The sequence below is a fragment of the Hyalella azteca genome, unplaced genomic scaffold (genome assembly GCF_000764305.2).
Source record: "Hyalella azteca isolate HAZT.00-mixed unplaced genomic scaffold, Hazt_2.0.2 contig4947, whole genome shotgun sequence".
In the NCBI taxonomy this organism is placed as follows: domain Eukaryota; kingdom Metazoa; phylum Arthropoda; class Malacostraca; order Amphipoda; family Hyalellidae; genus Hyalella; species Hyalella azteca.
In genome coordinates this window covers 52,364-73,185 of record NW_025935155.1, presented here as the reverse complement: position 1 = coordinate 73,185, position 20,822 = coordinate 52,364, and the positions used below count along the sequence as shown (strand labels likewise).

The window sequence follows — 20,822 nt, the reverse complement described above, 5'->3', positions numbered from 1 at the left end:
AGTCTGCTCTTGATCTCCAACAGCTTCATAAATTAAACTCATGCAAATCGTGTCCCATTCACGACAGTCAAACCACGAAGAAATTGGAGAGCGAGTAGTTGACCTTGCGCGCTGGGAGATGAGCGCCTGTCTGTTGCCGTGGTGGCGAGGATGCAACGAGGGACGACAGTGAGCACCCGCAGTGTTGTGCTGCACTGGTACTGATGCACATTGTTACGCTCAGGCGGTGCTGGGGCGTGCGAAGTTTGCCTGGAGTGTTTTTCACAGGTTTGACGCCAACGAGCTGCTGGTGCAGGACTGTTTGTGATTGTTTACCTGAGCAAAGTGAAACATACTGAGCGTGTGAGTTCATAAATACTGTTTACCAGTGAGTACAGGAATATTGTTAATGCAGATGTATCAGTAATACCCAGATGGTGTCACATGGTGAGTGGCACAGCCGGTCCAGGTACTCATGAAGTGAAGTAAGGTGCAATACATTGATGCGTTACTATTTTCTGCCATAAAGAAACTAAATTGCCGAGACTCAGTTGGTATAGTAGTTTTTAGACACACAATTGGATGTCGAGTGTCGGACACACTTTCTTATAAGTTGGCTAATTTACATTGTACATAATACTCTTCGAGTACAAGAATGGTTCATATGTACCACAAACATATCAGCTAATTGTTGAAGAAGTGTTAGTTGTAGTACACTGGTTTATGCGTCTCTGATCAACAAAAGTTGCAGATATTCTCTCCTGTATGAACAGTGAAACCTGTTTAAACTGCCTCCAATGTTCAAAACCGGACGGCTCGTCGGACGACAAAGGGATACACTCCCAACCTATACAAGTTTAAATCAGAGCTTTCCTATTGCCTTCTTGCCGAGGATTAAATATGAATAGATGCCCTTTCATTATTGAAGAGATAATCACCATTATGTTGCACATGGATGGCGTGTTACGTTGCAGAATCATCATTCGTGCAAATTAAAATTACAAAATTAATTCAAAAGAAATCACATCGTTTGAAATCACTGTGTGAACAGCCCAACAGAGATAAGAAAATCGTATATTTAACAGAACATTATTTCGTAAGTAATCTAATACTTACTTATACTAAAATTCGTCAGTTAGTGGGTAGAGGTACGTAAATCGACTATATCCTTTCTTCAATTATTTCATCCCTAAAGGCAGTATAGCTTTTTTTGTTAGCCCGTTTAATTGTTAGTAAGCGGAACAAATAATTGTTTTAATTAAAGGACTTGTCCTTGCGAGCGAGGGCAGCGAGTGGAAGAAATATTTGCTCGAGGAAAAGCTTCGGTCAAGGCAGGCCCCAGTTTTTTTTTTCTGAGCACAAACACAGGAAGAAAAATAGACGGCAAGCCAAGTAAATTTAACTGTATTTTTAGAAAATGAGTATTCTTTCTTTTATTCAATGCTTTGACATTAATTGTATGAAATTTATATCGATATATGGGCTCAGGAATTGTGTATATATATGAGATTCTCCAGTGTGCAATTGATTTTACTGTCTTACGATGACAGGATAAAAGGCAATATTTTCACATTCCTAAATCGTTACACTAGGAAAAGGTTGTATTTAGTCATAAATTTGCAGACGGGGAATCAGATCACCAGAAAAGTCGTTTGTTTGAAGATTATCCAAGCAATAAATGTGTTAGTAATAAATACCGGTCCAAAGTTCCGACGATAGATGAACTTTGAACCTCGGCGAACTTATAACCCCACACTAAAGCAATGCTGCCTATTGGGCAGTGAATTTTAATGGATATATGTTTATTGTATTGAATTATTTTTTTAATTCCGCTAGAAAATCACTTATAAACATCAAATGTTTGTAATATATTTCAAATCACGAGCAAAATTCTTTAGGATTCCACGTGCAACAAGTTTTTCCTCATTCAGACACATTTTCAAGTGATTCCATGTGAAAATTGTTGACACAAAGGGCAGAGGAAGAACCAGCTTAGCATTTGCCCACACGAGATAAAGCTCGCTTGCCCTGAAGCACAGCAAACACTGTATACACAAGGCTGAATAAATACAATTCAGTCTCGATCAGTGTTCCTACTTTGTCTTGATAGTAGCGTCCAATTAAAACACGCTTTTATACTGTTGCGTTTAATAAAGTGAGATTCTTCCTTGACCCATTAAGTTACCCATTATTTTTTATCTTTTGTGGACCAATTATATGAGTGAAGAAAACCTTTCCCAATAATCCCACTTGTAAAATCGCGGGTAAAATTTTAGTGCCCTTGTCACTTCTTTGTTGAATTTTGATTTTGTTCTCGCGTTGCGTGTTACATTCGGTATCCGAGCAAGCCTCAGGCCTGAGATGACTTCACATTAATGTCATCACCAGTTGACTTTAAGGAGTCAATGCGCGTGGAATACAAACATAGAATTATTTTAATGATTCACATCTGACATGAACATACAATATCGTTCCCAGTTCGAATTTATCGTTTATTAAGCATTATTATTTCCATGTTAGTTCACTTTGAGTTTAGTCACTTGAAATTCGCCAGTATACGCGTCGATTCCTTATCAATAAAAAATAAATTTAAATAATAAAATACAATTTTCCCTTGATTTTATTACTATCCTTATGATTTGCTATGATGTGGATACGCATCAATTGAGTTTCTTGTCGAACATCAACGCGATTAGGAAAAGTTACTTTCAGAAAAACTTACGAATTAGAATTGTAAATCATGATTTAAAAAATTCCCAAAGATTCGAAGTCGTGTCACGATTTCGTTTTCCTCCGAATAAGCCGTCAAATGTTCCGATGAACGATTCAATAAAACATATTTTTGCTGCATGGTCACTCCAGGCAAGATCAATTTCAGACCTTTAATGAGGCATCTATCTCAACAAGTATTCATTCGACGTATCCCAAAGAATTTAGTTCAATTTTAAACGACAATTTACCGTAAACTGGCGCTTTCTGTAGCGGCCATCTGCTCCTGAAAGCTATGATGTGAATAATAATTAGCGAACTGTTTGATTGGAACAATAGTTAAACTAGATTTGTTCTGGCGCTGACAATAGCTTTAAAAAAACTCTAAAATGCATAATGATTTTAACCAAAACTACTTTATGAGTAATTCACTAAAACATTGTAAACATAATTTGCATCAGAGAGCGCATTATTAAATATGCGAAGCATTAGCTGCCTGGCATGCCATGCTGCCATATTTAGGCAATGTAGCGCTCAGTAGCAAAATTACTTAAGATATAATTTATATCATCAAAGCTGATATATAATTACCAACAAATTGCTATGATTCGAGTTTTATGATAATTATGATATTATGATTTCTGATATTATGATATTTTTGCGTGTTATAACGCGCAACAGGAAAACTAATAAAAATAGTCATGATAATTGAGGGGGAGTAACTAGGTGCGATGATGACGAAAAAATATAACTCAGTACTCACTGCAGTGAGTGACAGAGAGCGCATTTTCTCGTCGACGAAAACCTAGAGTCACGGACGGACAGACAGACAGACGAACAGACGGACATGACGAGCACAATAGGGAATTTTGTCCATAATGAGAAAGAGCGCTAAAAAACGAGAGAAACGATATATATGAGATAGAGGTGGGGAAGGTGTGGGAAGGGACTGAGCATCGCATTATATAGCAGGGGTGATCAAGCTTTATACATGAGCGGAGGTGTACCAGCTCATTCCAAGCTCCAGGTCTGTCCAGTTTTTGCTTCGTCCGTCTATTAATGCGCCTGGAGCCTGAGAGAATTTTTCTTGCTTATCGTGCGCTGCCAGACTGTGACAATTATTTGACGCTTAGAACGTGTAATTTTTGCGCCATGGTAGTTATGGTTGAAAAGATACGTTCATATGCTTTTGATGCGCAGTTTTTTCAGTGTTTTTATTGCGTTAAGAGATCAATTGACAGTTATTGATCTAGAGGTTAAACTTACTTGGTTTAAATCTAATTTGTGATGCTTCATAGCATTGTAACTTGGAATATTGCGATAAAAAAGTATTGTTTTGGCGTTTCGATTATATTCAATAAAAATACAAAGTCATGGAACCGAAATATGCCCCAATTGGCTTACTGTGTTAATTAAACGTTAATTAAAATTTTTGGTTAAAATAAGTAAGTTAGTTTTTTGTAGGGAGAGGCTATTACAGTTGATAATACAAGCCCTTACACGATGACCCTGTATTGTTTGAACGGAGAGGCTGTGTGGGTATGAAAAGTGTGCGTATTAGAAGGCACTGCGAAGACTGTGTGAAGAACGCTCAATAATGTTACATCTGTTTAAACCTATTCGTAGATCTAGTGAAAGAATAGTTAATCTTTAACTTTTCACAGTTACTGTGAATAAATTTTTGAGAGATATCATATTTAACATTTAACATATTTGACTTCGTTGAACGCTATATTTTTGAGTTGTTGTAAAAAGACACTGCCTGATTAAAAAACACAGTCAAATTATTATAGACTATACTAGCCATCGATCGGTCAATGGTATTCAACATTTATTAGTGCAAGCAGGGTCGGAAATTTCCGATCCATTTTGATGTCATGTCGAGATCTCAAAAAAGTTTTATGATGCATGTCGTGTATCTAAAAATGTACGGTATTTTCGGCTGAGAAAACCTGTACTGAGGCTCTATATTCAGCCGCTTCTATCGCGTGTACCGCATGCACGTGTAAAGTTAGATTGAACATTATTGATTCTGTAACTTGCTATCTCACAACAAATAAATACAAACAATTTAACTTATTAAAGGTCTGTTACAATGTTTCCATTTTTACCTTTGGCTGTTAGATAGCCACGTACTTGCATTTAAGTTTCTCACGAACAAACTTTTTTTCGCTTTAAATCTCGAAGATTTATCCACTATCACGAAGAAGTATATATAAGTGCAAATCAACTTGGTTATGCATGACAGATCTCGTGAATGGGTTTCAATCTAAGATAAATTAGTTGTCTAGCGTCATAAGTGTCATCAACGCATTATCGTATTTGTTCATTAACGACTGCAAGAAAAAACAAGTATTCATTATTTCCGTAGATATATAAGAAATTGTAGCTATTTTAATATTAAAGTGGTCCCAAGAACGGCTGTGTTATATAATGGTTAGTGCTCAATCAATTTTTACGCTTAGCCAATGTTTGTGTATGAGTCTAACCCATATGTTTTATTATTTATAGATATATTTTACGATTTTTTTTATCAATTTGACGATACATGTACCGAAGTTTTGGAAATGAAGCTTGATCTGAAAGTCGTGATTGTCCTCTGTGGATTGTCTGCAGTTCAGATATTGGCCTTCAAAATACATGCACCACCAGACCAAAATTGGAAAGTGGAAGAGAACATAGTAGATTACCGCAAAGTCTACGGACTTGATACAGACTATTTGGAGTCATTGAATTTCACCCAAAATTTTCCAATCACGGACAAAAACATTTCAAGTGAAATAGGAAGAGAATATGAAAATTTTCAAAATAGTTTATCATATCACCGATTAAATTTAGTAAATCATACTAAGGATTTGCGTAGTGCAGAGTGGCCTCTCAAAAGACGGCGAAGAAACTTGGGCATTGCACCAGACAATGTCAACATAAATGCATCAACTACCCCCGAAGCAGAAAGAACTTCAATCAACAACGACACTAACAAAACAGATGATGATGATAGTGTACGGGAACAAATCGCCCTGTTCCCAGAAAGCAGCAAAAATGAGGATGTCAAAGATTCTCCGAACTTTGAATACATGTTCGTCGATCCCGAAAAACCTCCAATCTCTGAAGACTTTCCGATAGACGAGGCAGCTCCAGCCGACTTCAACATAAAAGATCCTGCATTGGACTCTAGAGGTCACGATTATGATAATATCGCATCTGTGAAAGATTTGCCAGAAGATAAGATTTCCCCTCAACAGCCCCAAGAAGCAATTCCCGCCGATGAGGTTCATCCTGAGGTCCACTTGCTCTTGCAGCCAAAGTCTGACGCTGCGGCAGAACTCAGTCCACAAGAAACGATCCCAGGAGAGCTCGAGGCCAGCAACGTAAAACCAGACGTCATAATTGTTCAGCCTGGTGAGCACACTTGAATATTTCTTCGGAATATTTTCAAATTTTTATATATTATCGTTCTGTGTCTCTAAATTAGAAATTCAGAACTTATTATAGGTCATTAAATGGAGAGCCGGGGTAAATTCAATGACCTATTTGAAACGGATTATAGCGGATTCCGCCTATAAAATCCATTGCTTTAATTCTGTCCATTTTTCCCAGGTACCTTGAGTGATTTTGCAGGGAAACCGTTAAAATAATAGTTCGCTCCAAACTATTGTGGTCTTCTACTTTATCAATAATTCATTGTCATTTTTTATTGTCTCTCACATAATCACTAATGTTTATTTCTCGTCAAACCTTCCCACCACTGAAATTCCGGTAGATTGTCACTCGTCCACTCATGATCATTTCCCGTCCAACCTTCCACTCCTTAAACTTGCTTCTATTGTTACTCCCCCACTCATGTTAGCTTCTCGTAGCACATTCCACCCTTTAAATTTCCTTCTAACATCAGTCCCCCACTCATGTTTACTTCTCGTCGTACCATCCACTCCTGAAACTTCCTTCTATTATCACTCCCCACTCATGTTTGCTTCTTGTCGTACCTACCACCCCTTATACTTTCTTCTATTATCACTCCCCACTCATGTTTGCTTCTTGTCGTACCTACCACCCCTTATACTTTCTTCTATTATCACTCCCCCACTCATGTTTACTTCTCGTCGTACCTTCCCACTCCTGAAACTTCCTTCTATATCATCACTCCCCACTCATGTTTGCTCCTCATCGTACATTCCACCCCAAAAACTTTCTCATATTATCATTCCCTAACTCATGTTACTTCCCGTCGTACCTACAAACCCCCGAGACCCACTTTTCAGGAGACATCGTTGACGATGACCCCTGCGCTCACTATCACCACGAGCACGAGCCCGGGGTGTACGTAGCGTCGCTCCGCTGGTACGAGGTGGGCGTCTACTTCACCATCACCGCCTTCGTCATCTTCGCTGGACTCGGCAAACTCGGTGAGCGAAATCCTCGCGGTAGGCATTTAAATTTTTATATGACAAATAAATTGGTTGAATCTCACACAGTTTGCCCTAAAATTTTCAAAATCACCGCCTTAGTTATCGGAGAAAGATAAATTGGAAAATTTACAACCTAAGTTAAATCATGAAAACGAGCATTCAATGATTTTTACACGATATTAAATTCCACTTTGTCATGGGAAAGAAGTTCAAAATGCCCCAACAGAATATTTATGAATGTCAAAATGACTTTTAACAACAAAACGATGTGGAAACTAGAGATTACGGGACAAATATACATTATCTTAAGTTTTTAAGTAGCCTATCGTGACATTTTGGTTCCACGCACAACCCGCAGTGTTCCACAAGATGCACTGGCTGTCCAGCCGGGTGCCGGAGTCGTGTCTGCTCATCGTGCTGGGCGTCCTCATGGGGCTGCTTGTCCACTACTCTGGCGGGTACTCTATAGAAGTGTCGGCGTTGAAGAAATAGGCCCATGGCCTGTATATGGCCTATATTATCAATATGATACATTATATAAAGTTTTATTATAATTATTGTAATTTAGCTAGGTAGAGGATGGGTTGATGTTAGCTTTGTCTTTTCTACAGAATTCCACAAATGTATATTGCGGATATACTGTACTTGGATGTTTTAAACTTTTATAGCTAGGCAGTAGTTATATCTCAATTAACTCTTGTTCTCAATATATATTATTAGTTATAGCTCTAATTATGCAAGTCTTTTAGTTATAGTCCATTAATTGTTATTTCTCTAAGAATTAACGGTTGCCTGGACTAGGAAGTAAGCTTGAATGCTTGGGTTCTCCCCTCAGTGCCGAGGGAGACACGGACTGTGCGAGCGCCGTGACCTTCCCGCGCTTCACGAGTCAGGCGTTCTTCATGGTGCTGCTGCCGCCGTGAGTGATCATGTAATATCCTGGTCATCATATCATGCTTCATATCCCCCGCTACAAGAGTCATGGTGCTGCTGCCGCCGTGAGTGATCATGTAATATCCTGGTCATCATATCATGCTTCATATCCCCCGCTACATGAGTCAGGTGTTCTTCATGGTACTGCTGCCGCCGTGAGTGATCCTGCCACACCCACATCACAATACCGTGCTTCATGTTTCTAATTTTATATCAAGATATCTAGCTGAATATATAACCAAAGTTTTCTACTTCTAACTCTGCATACGTGGGAACTGTGATATCATAACCGTACATTATTATTTACCTACAACTAAACAATGGAAATCACTTGAGCAAATGAGGCATAGGAAGTTAATTGTGTTTTTAATTTATTTTGGATACATGACTGACGATAATGTTACAGCATTATCCTGGAGTCGGCATACAGCCTCCACGACCGCTGTTTCTTCGACAACCTCGGCACGGTGCTCGTGTTCGCTGTATTTGTGAGTTCTGGTATACTTATTTGATCCATAGTAAAGAAGCTTAGGTTGTTGAATGAAGCTGGGTCTCTCCCTGGTTCATGAAGTATTTGCCCCTCTTTACTCTCTATAGATCTTAATGGAATATAAATAATGACGATTAGGAGTTTTGACTGCAATCAAAACTAATTAACCTTCCCTTCTTGAACAGGGTACCTTGATGAACGCCTTCTTTATAGGTGAGTGCTTCGAGATAAATGTCTAATGAGGGAAGTACTTTAAAGTAATTAAAACTTTACAGCACAAGGAGAAACGCTATATTACGCGGAAACAGAATTGAACCACATAATGCCCCTTAATCGAACACTCAAACCACTCGTAGCGATGCAATAATCTTGATACAATAATAAACACTAAATTAAGCATGAAATCTGTATGAAACTCAATTTTTCCTGAGGTCACTCATAGATATAAGCTGGTGATGATTCTGCATTTCATCAATCATGTAAATGCTGTGTTATGTCTTGCTTATTTTTTATTTGCAAATCCTTTGTTTATAATTTCAGTTTCTCTTTCCGCCTAAAATATAATTTTGATCATTGTAATATTTCTGAGGTGTTTTACCATATATAGCATGATATTTTAGATTATATTTTTGATATTTTGTCATGGAAACCAAAATTTTCTTCCAATTGTTGAGGTCCTGTGTTTATTTTCTTGAATTATTGGTCTCACATACAAGCCGAGTCTTCACACTGAACACTTTCGTCTCTATTTCTCATAGGGGTCTGTCTCTGGGGTCTGGCGACGTCTGGGGGAATGGGTGAGATCACGTTAACGTGAGTCCTAACATAACTATGATGAACTCAACTATTGTGGCTAATTTCCAGTTTTTTTTTACATATACGGCATAGATTTTTATTCTATTTACATAGACTTTTCAAGTGATTAAAAAGATTGTGCTTTATTGCCATATTATTGAACAGACTTGTATCATAATTATATTGGGAGATTAGATCGCAATTGTTTCGCTATATTGCATCATTATTGTGTGATACTAGTTGGTCAGGTTTTACTTTCATTTGTTCCATATTTCTCTTTATCTGTAGTAATTGAACTGACTTCTGACTTATATCAATGATCTTTCCCCCAATTCTCATCGGAGCTTTCAGAAATTTTGCGAAAATTAGGCCTTTCAAAAATTTACTTTGCAATCTTCAAGTCAATTAAGAAATTTTCCTCAGTGTTAGACATTTCCCCGATTTTTACAGATTATTTATTAAAACTGATAGCTCCTTATTTATTCCATGAAAATAACCTGTTTCGAAAAAAGAAACGTGGGTGGTGTACAAATTAGAAAACACTCAATTAGTGTATAAACAAAATGTTTAAATTTACATTAGATGCATTACTTTTTTTTGCTGCACACATTTTAGAGAAAAAAATTTAAAAAATGATAAAATTATAAAAATGCAAGCGATTAACTAATCACCAGCGAACAGACATCCATCTGCATGTTCTTCTACAAAAAATATAAGTAATAAAAGCTCAACATATACTTTCATTAAACAAAAGACGGATACCTAAGTATGTTTCTGAAATCACTGCTGCACGAAGGACAATTCGCGGGGAAAGCAGAACCATCGGCGACTTTTTCGAAATCAGGTTACACTTCTTAACTGAAATATATTTGTTTCGTTTCTTGTTCAACAAATTGTTTAGTTTGTCTATATAAAATTTTCTACTTGCAAACGAACTACGACCAGAAGTGTGGGACGGGCCTTAGATTTAGCATTAAAGTTTTGTGACTCTGACACGACTCGTTGTGAACCTCGTTTATTTCACTATTTCATTCACAAACGGATATTTCTTTACCCTACAATAATTCCAAATAAATTATTAAATGTTACGTTTTATTATTATTAAACTAACGTGAAACGAATACAGTGTAACTATATACCTATAATTAAGATATAACAACTATGCTTGCTGGTCATACGCAAACTTGCTCCGCCGCTGCATTGCCATCTCGCTTGCCCAAAGCACCATTCCGTTAACAATATTCGTTATTATTCAAAGCAGCAACGGCGGCCAATTTTCACGCAGAGCTATTGCGCTGGCCAGGGAACTGCTACGTCCATGCGTGTGCAAGTGGCGTAAGGACAGCACCAAACGATTCTATTTCCTTAGTTCCGGCTCAAATCTGTGACACATTCGAACTGGAAAACATTGTTTTTTATTTTCCGCTCAGGTTGAAAGAATCCCTGGTGTTCTCGTCGCTGATCAGCGCCGTCGACCCAGTAGCGGTGCTAAGTATCTTTCAAGAAATTGGCGTCAACAGCGGCTTGTACTTTCTCGTCTTCGGCGAGAGTTTGCTCAACGACGGCGTCACGGTCGTCCTGTACAACATGCTTTCTGCAGTCATGAAGGTGCGATGCATTAAAACTCGCTCACACGTCTCTTATATTCGATATTTCCGCTAAAATATCTACGGTTTTAAGTATCGTATTATAACGGTTATAAGCTTCGTTTAAGCTTCGTATTATAAATCGTATTACTTGGATAGAATTTCAATCATCATTTCTTGACCAGAGTCAAATTTGAGCCGTGAAATAATCAAGTTTGAAATTAGACTATTAAAATACGAACTAGAAGACCCGGATATTCCGCTCCTTTACCACTCACTATATTAAGTCAAATGTGATCTTTTTAGTCAATCTCTGGACGTGCAGATGTCGACAGTCACTGCGACAGACTACGTGCTATCGGTGGTAGCGTTCTTTGTTGTGGTGATCGGTGGTTCTATCATCGGTCTCTTCTTTGGCATCCTCACCGCTTTCTTCACCAAGTTCACAGGCACGGTGCGAGGTCAGTTGAAACGTTTCTATCGTTTATCTTCCCAAAAGTCTCGTAAATGAAATTTGCTATTGAAATCCGTGAGGAAACATCGCACTTCTTTTTCGACAAAAAAGTCACGAATGAGTTTCGGCCAAAACTCCCGTAGTGGCTCGAATTCAAAACAAATGCTACTTTTTATGAAATTTTTCAATATTCTTCACAAAAGTATTTAATATGATTCATGCAAGAAGAATTTCATTTAAATTTAGTTACTATTTTAATTTGACTAACCTGTTCGTGTTTATCTAATATTAAAAAGTCAATAATAATATCATTGACCTATTCGCTGTTTGTTTCGCTCAAACTCAATTGCCGAACAATAAGTTACATGCTTGAAAGATAAACATTTTGACTATCTTTTAAAAATATATATGTGGAGATAAATCTATTGAGCGTAAAATATAAATCTATATATCTGTATATGCATAAGTAGGAGTATTGTGCTACAGGCTTCATCTAATTCCCGGATAACCGTGTCGCGGAATTGTTCGATCAAAAAGTTAGTCATACTTTCGACAATAGTGCGACCTTTTTGGCATATTGTGCAACAAAATGTCGCACAATTACTGTCCCGGAATGCACCCATGTCGCAGAATCTACCTATGATTAGTATTTGCTAATAGTGAGACACAAAAAAAAAATTGAATGCTATTCTGCGACATGCTAAATAACGAAAACCTCGTTGGATTAGGGTTAGAGTTAGAGTTAGTGGTGTAGAAAATAGTTTTATAAACTTTTTTTTACAATTTTACTAAGGTTGGGTCTAGCCAGGAAAAGTTCTTTTACCTTAAATAACGCATTAAAAAACGTTAACTAATCATTGTCGAGGTCTTACCAATTATCCCCAAAACCGAAACTAAATAAAACTATCTGTATCATTAAAGACAAATCTATTAACAAGTCATCTAAAATGAAGATGTGAAGTAATTCGATGAGTACCTATATTGATGCAGTGGTGGAGCCACTGGCGGTGTTGGGCTTCGCTTACCTCGCCTACATCACAGCCGAGGTCTTCCACTTCTCCGGCATCATCAGGTAGCGTATCTATAAAACCGCTACTCAGTTGATGCAAACTTGATGCCAGACACAATTACTACCTATTTCGAGCAATAAGCTTCTACCGTATTTGTATATATATATTAATTTTTCTACATCAATGTTTTTGCATTCTAAAATCATAGGCGGAACAATTCTTACTGGAAGAGTTACTAGAATGTACAAAAGACTCACTGAACAGGCATCTATACATTCTTCATTCATCTAATAACTAGGTTAATAAATTCTTCTTCAAGGAGAAAAGTGCGCAATTGCGCAATGACCGCTAGCTGTATGCACCATGTTTAAAATGTTCGTGTAATTTGTGTATTTTTGGGCTGATTCTGTAAATACAGTATTATATAAGGTCAATTGAAGCGCGTATCTCCGATCCTTATTTTATTGGTATATTACCTGGATCTGACTTTTAAAAATTCATTCAAATATTTTTTATTATATTATTCAAATTTAGGCATTCAAATTTTCGATTGTTTTATATTAAAAACAAAGGAGAAACTTGCTTGCGCTTTTAAATTAAAAGGAACTCACTTGAATGCGTTTCAAGCAACTTCAACAATACTTGTTAATTTAAGACTAATTACGAGGTAAAAGCATTTTTGCAGGAAGCTGTATTTTAAAAATGGATTTTTAAATATTAAATAAAATAAACTAGTTCATTCAATGCAACTATGGCTGCAAATTATCCTAGGTTCAAGGGTTATAAAGCGTTCATTAAAATGAGTTAATGAGCATTATTCTCTCAACAGCCTGATAGTGGCAGGGCTGACACAGGCGCAGTATGCGTATCCCAACATCTCACAAAAGTCTTACACGACCGTCAAATACTTCATCAAAATGGCCAGGTAATGCTAACTCAATCATCACATCAACAGTAGCAGTGATTATACTTCTCATAATATAACAATCACCAGAGTAATTTTTTCGAAATTTTGTTTTAAATTCAGAAAATCGGGAGGAGTATGGAAGTAGTCTAAATCAATACTTCCTTCAAGGCTCAACAAATCTAGTCTTCATTTAAAATCATTAATAAAAATTTCTTTCCTTAACGCGTGAGTTTGTTTGACTCACTTCGTATCACATCTGACCCCATTGTATCAACCTTGATTCACTTCATTTACAGTGGAATAGCTTGAGAGTCCCAAGCCTTAGAAGGACTCATTGTGATCCAGTCCATTTTAAGTTTAGGTAGAAGTGTAGCCTTTGGCCATCATAGTTCATGTTCATATCATAGTGATGTCGGCGCGCTGAAAAATAGGCCTGCTGTTTAGGTTTAGTACTTAATTAGCACTGTCTGTTTGAGTAAGCAGATGAAACTACTTAAGATGGCTTATACCGTGACTCGTACAAACAAAAAGCCATTCTAACACCAGGCCTGTCGTAATTTTACAGCTATTAATAATTTAGGTTCCCAGCAATTATAGTTTTCATCTGAGACCTAAAAGTTTTAAGCTAAGATACTAACTATCGTTGTGTTACGTGCAGCGCCACGAGCGACACGATCATCTTCATGTTCCTGGGCATGGTGCTGGTGCATGAACAACATGCATGGCAGACGGGCTTTATAGTCTGGACGCTCGTGCTCTGCTTCATCGCCAGAGTTATGAGTGAGTTTTATCTGGAAGCCAGCGATCTATTTGTGAATGCCATAGTCCTCTGGACTGATCTTAGTCTTCTGCATTTTTCCGCTTTTATATTTGACAATTTTATAACAAAAATATCAAAATTATTTTGCTTTTTATTGCAAATTATCCTCTGAAACAAAAAATTTATTAAAAAATTAACATATTAACTGCAATAATACGGAACCTTTATGTCGGAATTTTCAAGGTAAACATAACGAAATTGAATAAATCGAGCAAATAATGATGGTAAATTTCAGAACACCTCCAGATTGCTCTGCATATTGATAATATTGATGCCGACAGTCACGTTGCTTCTGGCGCCGATCACGAACCACTATCGCCTGAACCCCATCGGCATAGCTGAACAGCTCATCCTGGCTTACGGAGGACTGCGAGGCGCCGTGGCTTTCTCGCTCGTCAAGTTGTTACCATCAGAGTTTGAACACAAAGAACTTTTCATCACAGCTACGCTTGCCGTCATCCTTTTTACAGTATTCGTGCAGGTAAGAGACGGAGGCCTGCACAATTTTAGGATTCATTTGTATGAGTTATTTCCTGCATAATTAAGATAGTCTTCTGTATGGTTTTCTTCCAGTAGGATTAGGTATTTCATCGCCGTGTTGCTTGGCTTCGTAAATGCAGGTACAAATATTCCAAGCTCATTAATTGCGACTCAAGGTTGAATTCATTTCGAGTGAGGTTCAGAGTTTTTTTTTACCTATGGGGCTCCTCAGGTGGATTTTCTAGTTAGATTTACATTATATGTTTATTTATGCACTCGGTTATCTTCGCCTCTTTATACATATGGCTTAGCATACTGAAGTTTCATGTAGGAGCTAAGTTTTTTTATGTTTTTGAACTATTAATTAAAAACTTCACAAATAAGAGTATCTAAAAATTCATATTTGTTTTTGAACTATTATTTAAAAACTTCACAAATTATAGTATATAAAAATTTATATTTGTTTTCGGTCAGGGCATCACTGTAGGGCCTCTGGTTAATTTCCTGAAAGTGGCGATGAAGTCAAAAAGGCCCCGGCAGCTGCTGGAGGAGGTCAACCTGAAGGTGGTGGACACGATGATGGCCGGCATCGAGGAGGTCATCGGCCAGATCGGTGACAACAAAGTCAGGGTGAGTGCTTTAAAAATATTTTTCTTTAGCAACAATATTGTTCAAAATTAATTTCTTATCCAGAAAGATGATTATGTTACATGTATATATGAACGGCGGGAACTGTGCTGATATTAACTAATTATCTATCGAAACGGTGTAATGATATTTATCTTTGAAAATGTGCAAAGATATTTTTAAATAAATTTTCTTTCCCAACGTGCAGGCGTACCTGAAGGCCGTCAATGACAAGTACTTCATGAAATGGTTCACCATCCCCACCAAGGAAGACCCACTCAAAAAATTATACGAGAAAATAGCTATTACGTGAGCCTAATTGACATATTTATATAATTGTTTAATATAATCTAGTTTAATGATAAAAAATGTGCACTAATAGCTGTTAAATTACCCCATTTCAATCATATTAGCAAATATAATAAAAAATATTATATTAAATTTCTTAATATAATACAAACATTGTATATAAAAATTCCTATAGAAACAGATTCTATATTATATTTAAAATTGAGAAAATATCGCAAAAATCTTTCGCAAACATGTGAAAAAGCATTATTATGATCAAATATACTGATAATAAACGGCTTAACATTTTGCTGGTTGCAGGGAGCACTACGCTAACCTGTACGGCCCCAGCATCATTATTGAGAAGACCATGCAAGCGTTGTCAGTGTCGCGCCAGAACGTCAACGACGGAGAGTCTATCTACGAGAGTCAACGCGGCTCGCAAGACAAGTAATTCTTCGTTAGCCACTAGCTATTCATTGTTATAGCCTTGTGAAACTTATTTATAAAGAACAGCGGCCGTACTTTATAAAGTGGTTAAGAATTTTTTACTCAGTCAGTCAATCACTGACGCAATCAAGCTTAACATGCAAATCAAAGACAAAAATTGGCCGCTACGTTTACCTGGGCCGCTTCGGTACCATACACAGCTTTTTTGATGGTTCAGCCCAGGCAGGTTGTATATTACTGAAGATAGTTTATCGTTGAAAATACTTCTCTGTTATACACAATAGAAAATTTATTATTTGAGACACTGGGCATAATCAGCCTGCATCTGCTGCAACAATGTCCGATGAGAAGTTTTATTTTTCCATTTACTAAATCCTAAATAAGTCGCAGACGAGTTGTGAAACAACAATTTTATCCGCACGAATTGCAATTTTTATGATATTGATAGCAGCATTCACTATTCATAATTTGCAATAATTAATAAAAATGAATATTGCTTATTAACCGCAGGAGTTGACATTTTTCATCTCATACTTTATCTATATTTATGATTTTTTTATATTTTTTTTACATATATTTAGCTATCTGTTTCTAATGATAATAATTATTCGAACTTTGAAAGCACAGATTTCTTCATAACTAACAGACTACTTGTACAAACCGATGGACTATGAATACTTGTACAAACCTATGAACAGATACCATTAAATAGTATCTTGATTCATTACAGTATTGTGTCCGGCGAGCTCGACATCCCCATGAACTCCTACCTCGGCAGCAGCTTGCATGTGCACAGGTTAGATTTGCTTTACGTATTGTTACATTTTCTGGCTGATTAAATAAATTATTTAAGGCTGGTCATTACAATGTCAGCTTGTAAGTCGTTCATTCTGGCACTGTGGTTCCCAAACTTTCCTTTTCTTACGCATGTTATCGGTTTATGCATTTTGGACGTCAGAATGTCCTTTTATTTGCGTCATGTCGTAATCAATTCGCACATAATTCGGTTTACTGCTTTAATTTAAGGGTGGGCGTTGAGACCAGGATCGTGGCGTGAGGCACTAGTTGAAAATCGTGGCCAGATTATAATGTCTTAAGCAGTTAACAATTTTGTGAAAAAATAGAAAGCTTAGTAAAAAATCAGTCATAGAAGCAATCTTCTCGCGTACCATATATAATATTCTTGCTTTTTGTACTTTATTTATTGAAAAGTTTTCAAAAAATGGTCTCTTCTCACCATCACAATGTCTTGGAACACCAGATGGACTGATGGACTAAAACATATAGACGGAGTCCTTCCGGCTTTGAAGAATGTCAATATGTAACACACGACATAATTTACCGATCTTAAAACATGTGTTGACCAGGTAGACTGATGGACTAAAACATATTGACTAAGTCCTTCCAGCTATGAACTATTTCGGTTAAATCTTGATACACCCATCAATAATTCAACTCATCTTTTTCTTCCCGACATCCCTGACAGAGGCAGCAGAAGCAGCCAGCGGCGGCGGAGTTCCGCCAGACACAGCCTGGCGCCTTCCAGCACGGGGTCGAGAACGTCCAAAGGCAGCGGCGGCGCGTACTCCAGAGAGGAGGATGCCAAGATTTTGCTCAAGGCTATCAACAATAACGCCTTCAATAAGGTTACGATCGCCTTGAATATATCATAAAGCCATACACCGTAAGATGTCCTTCAATAACATCACTTTGAGTGCGAGACGACCCACCGGTGGGTTACAGGGTCTTCTTCCTAGACAAATTCATGCGATTCATTCTTTTTAAAAGGCGTTGGTTTACAAAAATTTATTCTGGCAGTACTACCTTATTAAATGTCAAAAAGTACGAAAAAAAGCATTAAATTTTTGCACCAGACCCTATAAATTTACAACCAAGTATTGAATTATTGCGCTTTTTGTTTGCGGGATTGGCCGTTTCTGGGCCTTTTGGGTCGTGCGGCACTCAACGTGAAATTCAACGGAAACATCAATCTTTGGAAAAAAAATGCATAAAAGGGTGTTAATATTCTCATTAATTAAATGTTGTGGTTATAATGTTGTTATCTTCGCAGCTTCACTACACTTGCAACAAGAACCTGCTGGACGAGGATGACCAAGACATGATGAAGCACATGGACCGGCGGAGGGACCACGCCAAGCGCCTCGCTCGTCTGGCTGCTGAAGCCGACCACGCGGGCGGCGGTCAGGGCCAATACGTGTCGTCTCACAGGCCCTCAGACTACCATGGTCTGCCTGAGCTCTACGAGTGAGTTTCTTTTATAGTTGCATTGAATATGATTGGATTAAAGAATTGGATTGAAAATAATTGGATTGAATATATTTGAATTTAAGAATTGGATTGAATATGATTGAATTGATGAATTGGATTGAATTTAATTGGATTGAATACTAGTATTGTCAGAGGCACCTCCCAGCCTGAGACAAATTATAAAAATTCTGCATCATGTAATTCTCGACGGTCGTTTGTTCCATCAACGATCAACAGCTAAGGCTAAGTCTGTTATATTAGTAAGCATATACTACGTTATGCCATGCCTTTCTACCATACAATTAAATTTTGCTACTAGACAACATTTTAATTGTAATTTATCTTTTCAGGGATTTCCACCGGGATGTATCAGGTCAGTTTAACAGTAAACTCGTCGTCCAGGATTCGCAATATTCTCTTCATTTATTGCTTCCAAAACACAAGATTATAAACGAATAGTAATAATGTAGAAATTAGGAATTCTAACCAAGATGTCAAAATTTTATGCATGCTGGATAATCTCAAACGTTTTTAACTTACCCGTGAGTTTGAATCCGTACTAAATTCTGAGCTGAAGGTGCTTGCAGCTGCCACAATTTTCTGAGGCTATAATCGCGACTAATTATCGTACAACTGGCCTCTTGTTAAGGGTGCTGGCCAATGAATCCTTCCGTAACCAATAGCTAGTGTCTGTACACGAGGCCAGTATCACGGTAAATAGTGGCGGTTAGTAACTGAAAAGGAAGTGGCCAAGTGTGTAAACCCATTTATAAAGTTTATTACGTCATCAAGTTGTCTAACAAGTCTAACGGAAATTCCCATTCACACAAGATTCAAGAAATTGTTGATTTTTTAGATTTCACGCGAGAATAGAGAGTTATTGAAAGTGTAATAGAGATAGTGTTGCCTGCATTATTATTTCTAATTTCGAACATTATTGCAACGATGCACAGATGACGTGCCGGAGGACGTGATGGTGCTCGTAGACACGCGCAATTTGGACGCCATAATGAACTTCCACAAGCGGCATAACATCAGAAAACAAAGTCTCAGGCAAAGATCTTACGGAGATGCTTCAACTGATCCAGTCAGTCCCGACCCTCTGCTCAGCAGCACGCCCGAGTCTGGGCACAACAACTTGGCTTAGAAGTGATTCGAGAATAGAGAGTTATTGAAAGTGTAATAGAGATAGTGTTGCCTGCATTATTATTTCTAATTTCGAACATTATTGCAACGATGAACAGATGACGTGCCGGAGGACGTGATGGTGCTCGTAGACACGCGCAATTTGGACGCCATAATGAACTTCCACAAGCGGCATAACATCAGGAAACAAAGTCTCAGGCAAAGATCTTACGGAGATGCTTCAACTGATCCAGTCAGTCCCGACCCTCTGCTTAGCAGCACGCCCGAGTCTGGGCACAACAACTTGGCTTAGAAGTGATGTTAACCCTCTACCACCGTATGTCACTCTCCGGGAACATAACTTTCAACTTAAATGATACGTAAACTATTGAGTGTAGCAACCTGAGGACGTTCATACGCAACAGAGAACATTTTAAAGTTGTCATACGTGGCGGCAACCATCTGTGCAAGTCATTTTGCGCTCATTAGAACGTATCCTTTTTGGGAAGTAGGCTTGTGACAATATTGCTCCGGTCACTCATGTCAGGCGGTAGAGGGAAGAGGTGACCATGCTGTATAGGTACTGAGATCCGTTGAGGTGTGAATCTGAAGGATTTGAATCTGTCATGGAGAATTGAACGAGATGTAGTCATTATTAGGATGCATAAATTGCATATACGAGTATTGAGGTGCACGATAAGCAAGAAGGATGGGATCGTTTAAACTTTAAAGAGATGACTGTACAGTGCTTAAGAAAAGAAATTAATTTGGCATTTTTACTTCGAGAAGTTTGAAAAGTGATTGAAGCGTACCTGCTCTCATTATGGAAGAGGATTGATTCACACGTAAAAAAAATTATATTTTTTAAGGTTAAATTAGGTGGCGATTTCTACAGGCTGGATCTGGTGCAAAGTTTTGCTTTAATTCATTATGACTTAATTGTTGTTTCTATATAAAGCTACACGACTTGTTAAAATTTATCCTAATCACTGAATGTGTCATTTTAGTTAGTATAGTAAATAAAAAATATAAATTCACTACTAAGGCCTGTCAAAATTTTATTGGATGGCAATTGGACAAAATACTGATAAATAGAGGATTTTTGGCGCAAGAATACACGCCAGCAACCTACGAATATTCATAGTACGAACATTAAAATTTATTCCAAAAGAACGGGTGGTAATAAATTTCTGACGATGTGCAGGTTTTTGTAATATAAAGTGGGAATTTCCACTCAAATTCTATATTATAGTTTATAAATTCGACTTTATATTAAGATTAGGGTTCAATTACACTCGATAGCTACCTACAAACGACCTTGAGATGCAGGCAACGTCCTATTAAGTACTTCTTTTTATGTGGTGCCAGTTTGTTCTTAATAATTGTGTTGAGGACATATTTGCCATTTCTTTCATAAGGCGGAATGTTTTTGATCTTTTTGACTTATGATCAGTTGGCATTGGTAGAGAAAGCAATGGATTGGCATTATGGA

The 20,822-nt window shown here is 37.5% G+C and overlaps 1 protein-coding gene across 1 annotated transcript; it reads left to right on the top strand.

Moving 5' to 3' along the window:
* The first annotated feature begins 413 nt into the window (after positions 1 to 413).
* Positions 414 to 19,679, top strand: LOC108675074 (sodium/hydrogen exchanger 4). Its single transcript, XM_047880198.1, has 23 exons — positions 414 to 426; positions 5,557 to 6,090; positions 6,951 to 7,094; positions 7,456 to 7,555; positions 7,933 to 8,016; positions 8,437 to 8,518; positions 8,706 to 8,733; positions 9,279 to 9,333; positions 10,746 to 10,923; positions 11,227 to 11,362; positions 12,346 to 12,427; positions 13,195 to 13,290; positions 13,931 to 14,052; positions 14,374 to 14,573; positions 15,047 to 15,202; positions 15,408 to 15,508; positions 15,809 to 15,937; positions 16,668 to 16,733; positions 17,424 to 17,583; positions 18,009 to 18,202; positions 18,556 to 18,578; positions 19,159 to 19,354; positions 19,646 to 19,679. The coding sequence occupies exons 1-22, from the start codon at positions 414 to 416 to the stop codon at positions 19,350 to 19,352; spliced, it is 2,877 nt and encodes a 958-aa protein (XP_047736154.1). The 3' UTR covers positions 19,353 to 19,354; positions 19,646 to 19,679.
* The last annotated feature ends 1,143 nt before the right edge of the window (positions 19,680 to 20,822 follow it).

Bases quoted from the DNA above. Each gene is read 5' to 3' on its own strand.
- LOC108675074 (XM_047880198.1), top strand. The intron at 14,574-15,046 runs GTAAGAGACGGA...GTTTTCGGTCAG, and splicing joins TTTTTACAGTATTCGTGCAG to GGCATCACTGTAGGGCCTCT. The intron at 15,938-16,667 runs GTAATTCTTCGT...GATTCATTACAG, and splicing joins CAACGCGGCTCGCAAGACAA to TATTGTGTCCGGCGAGCTCG.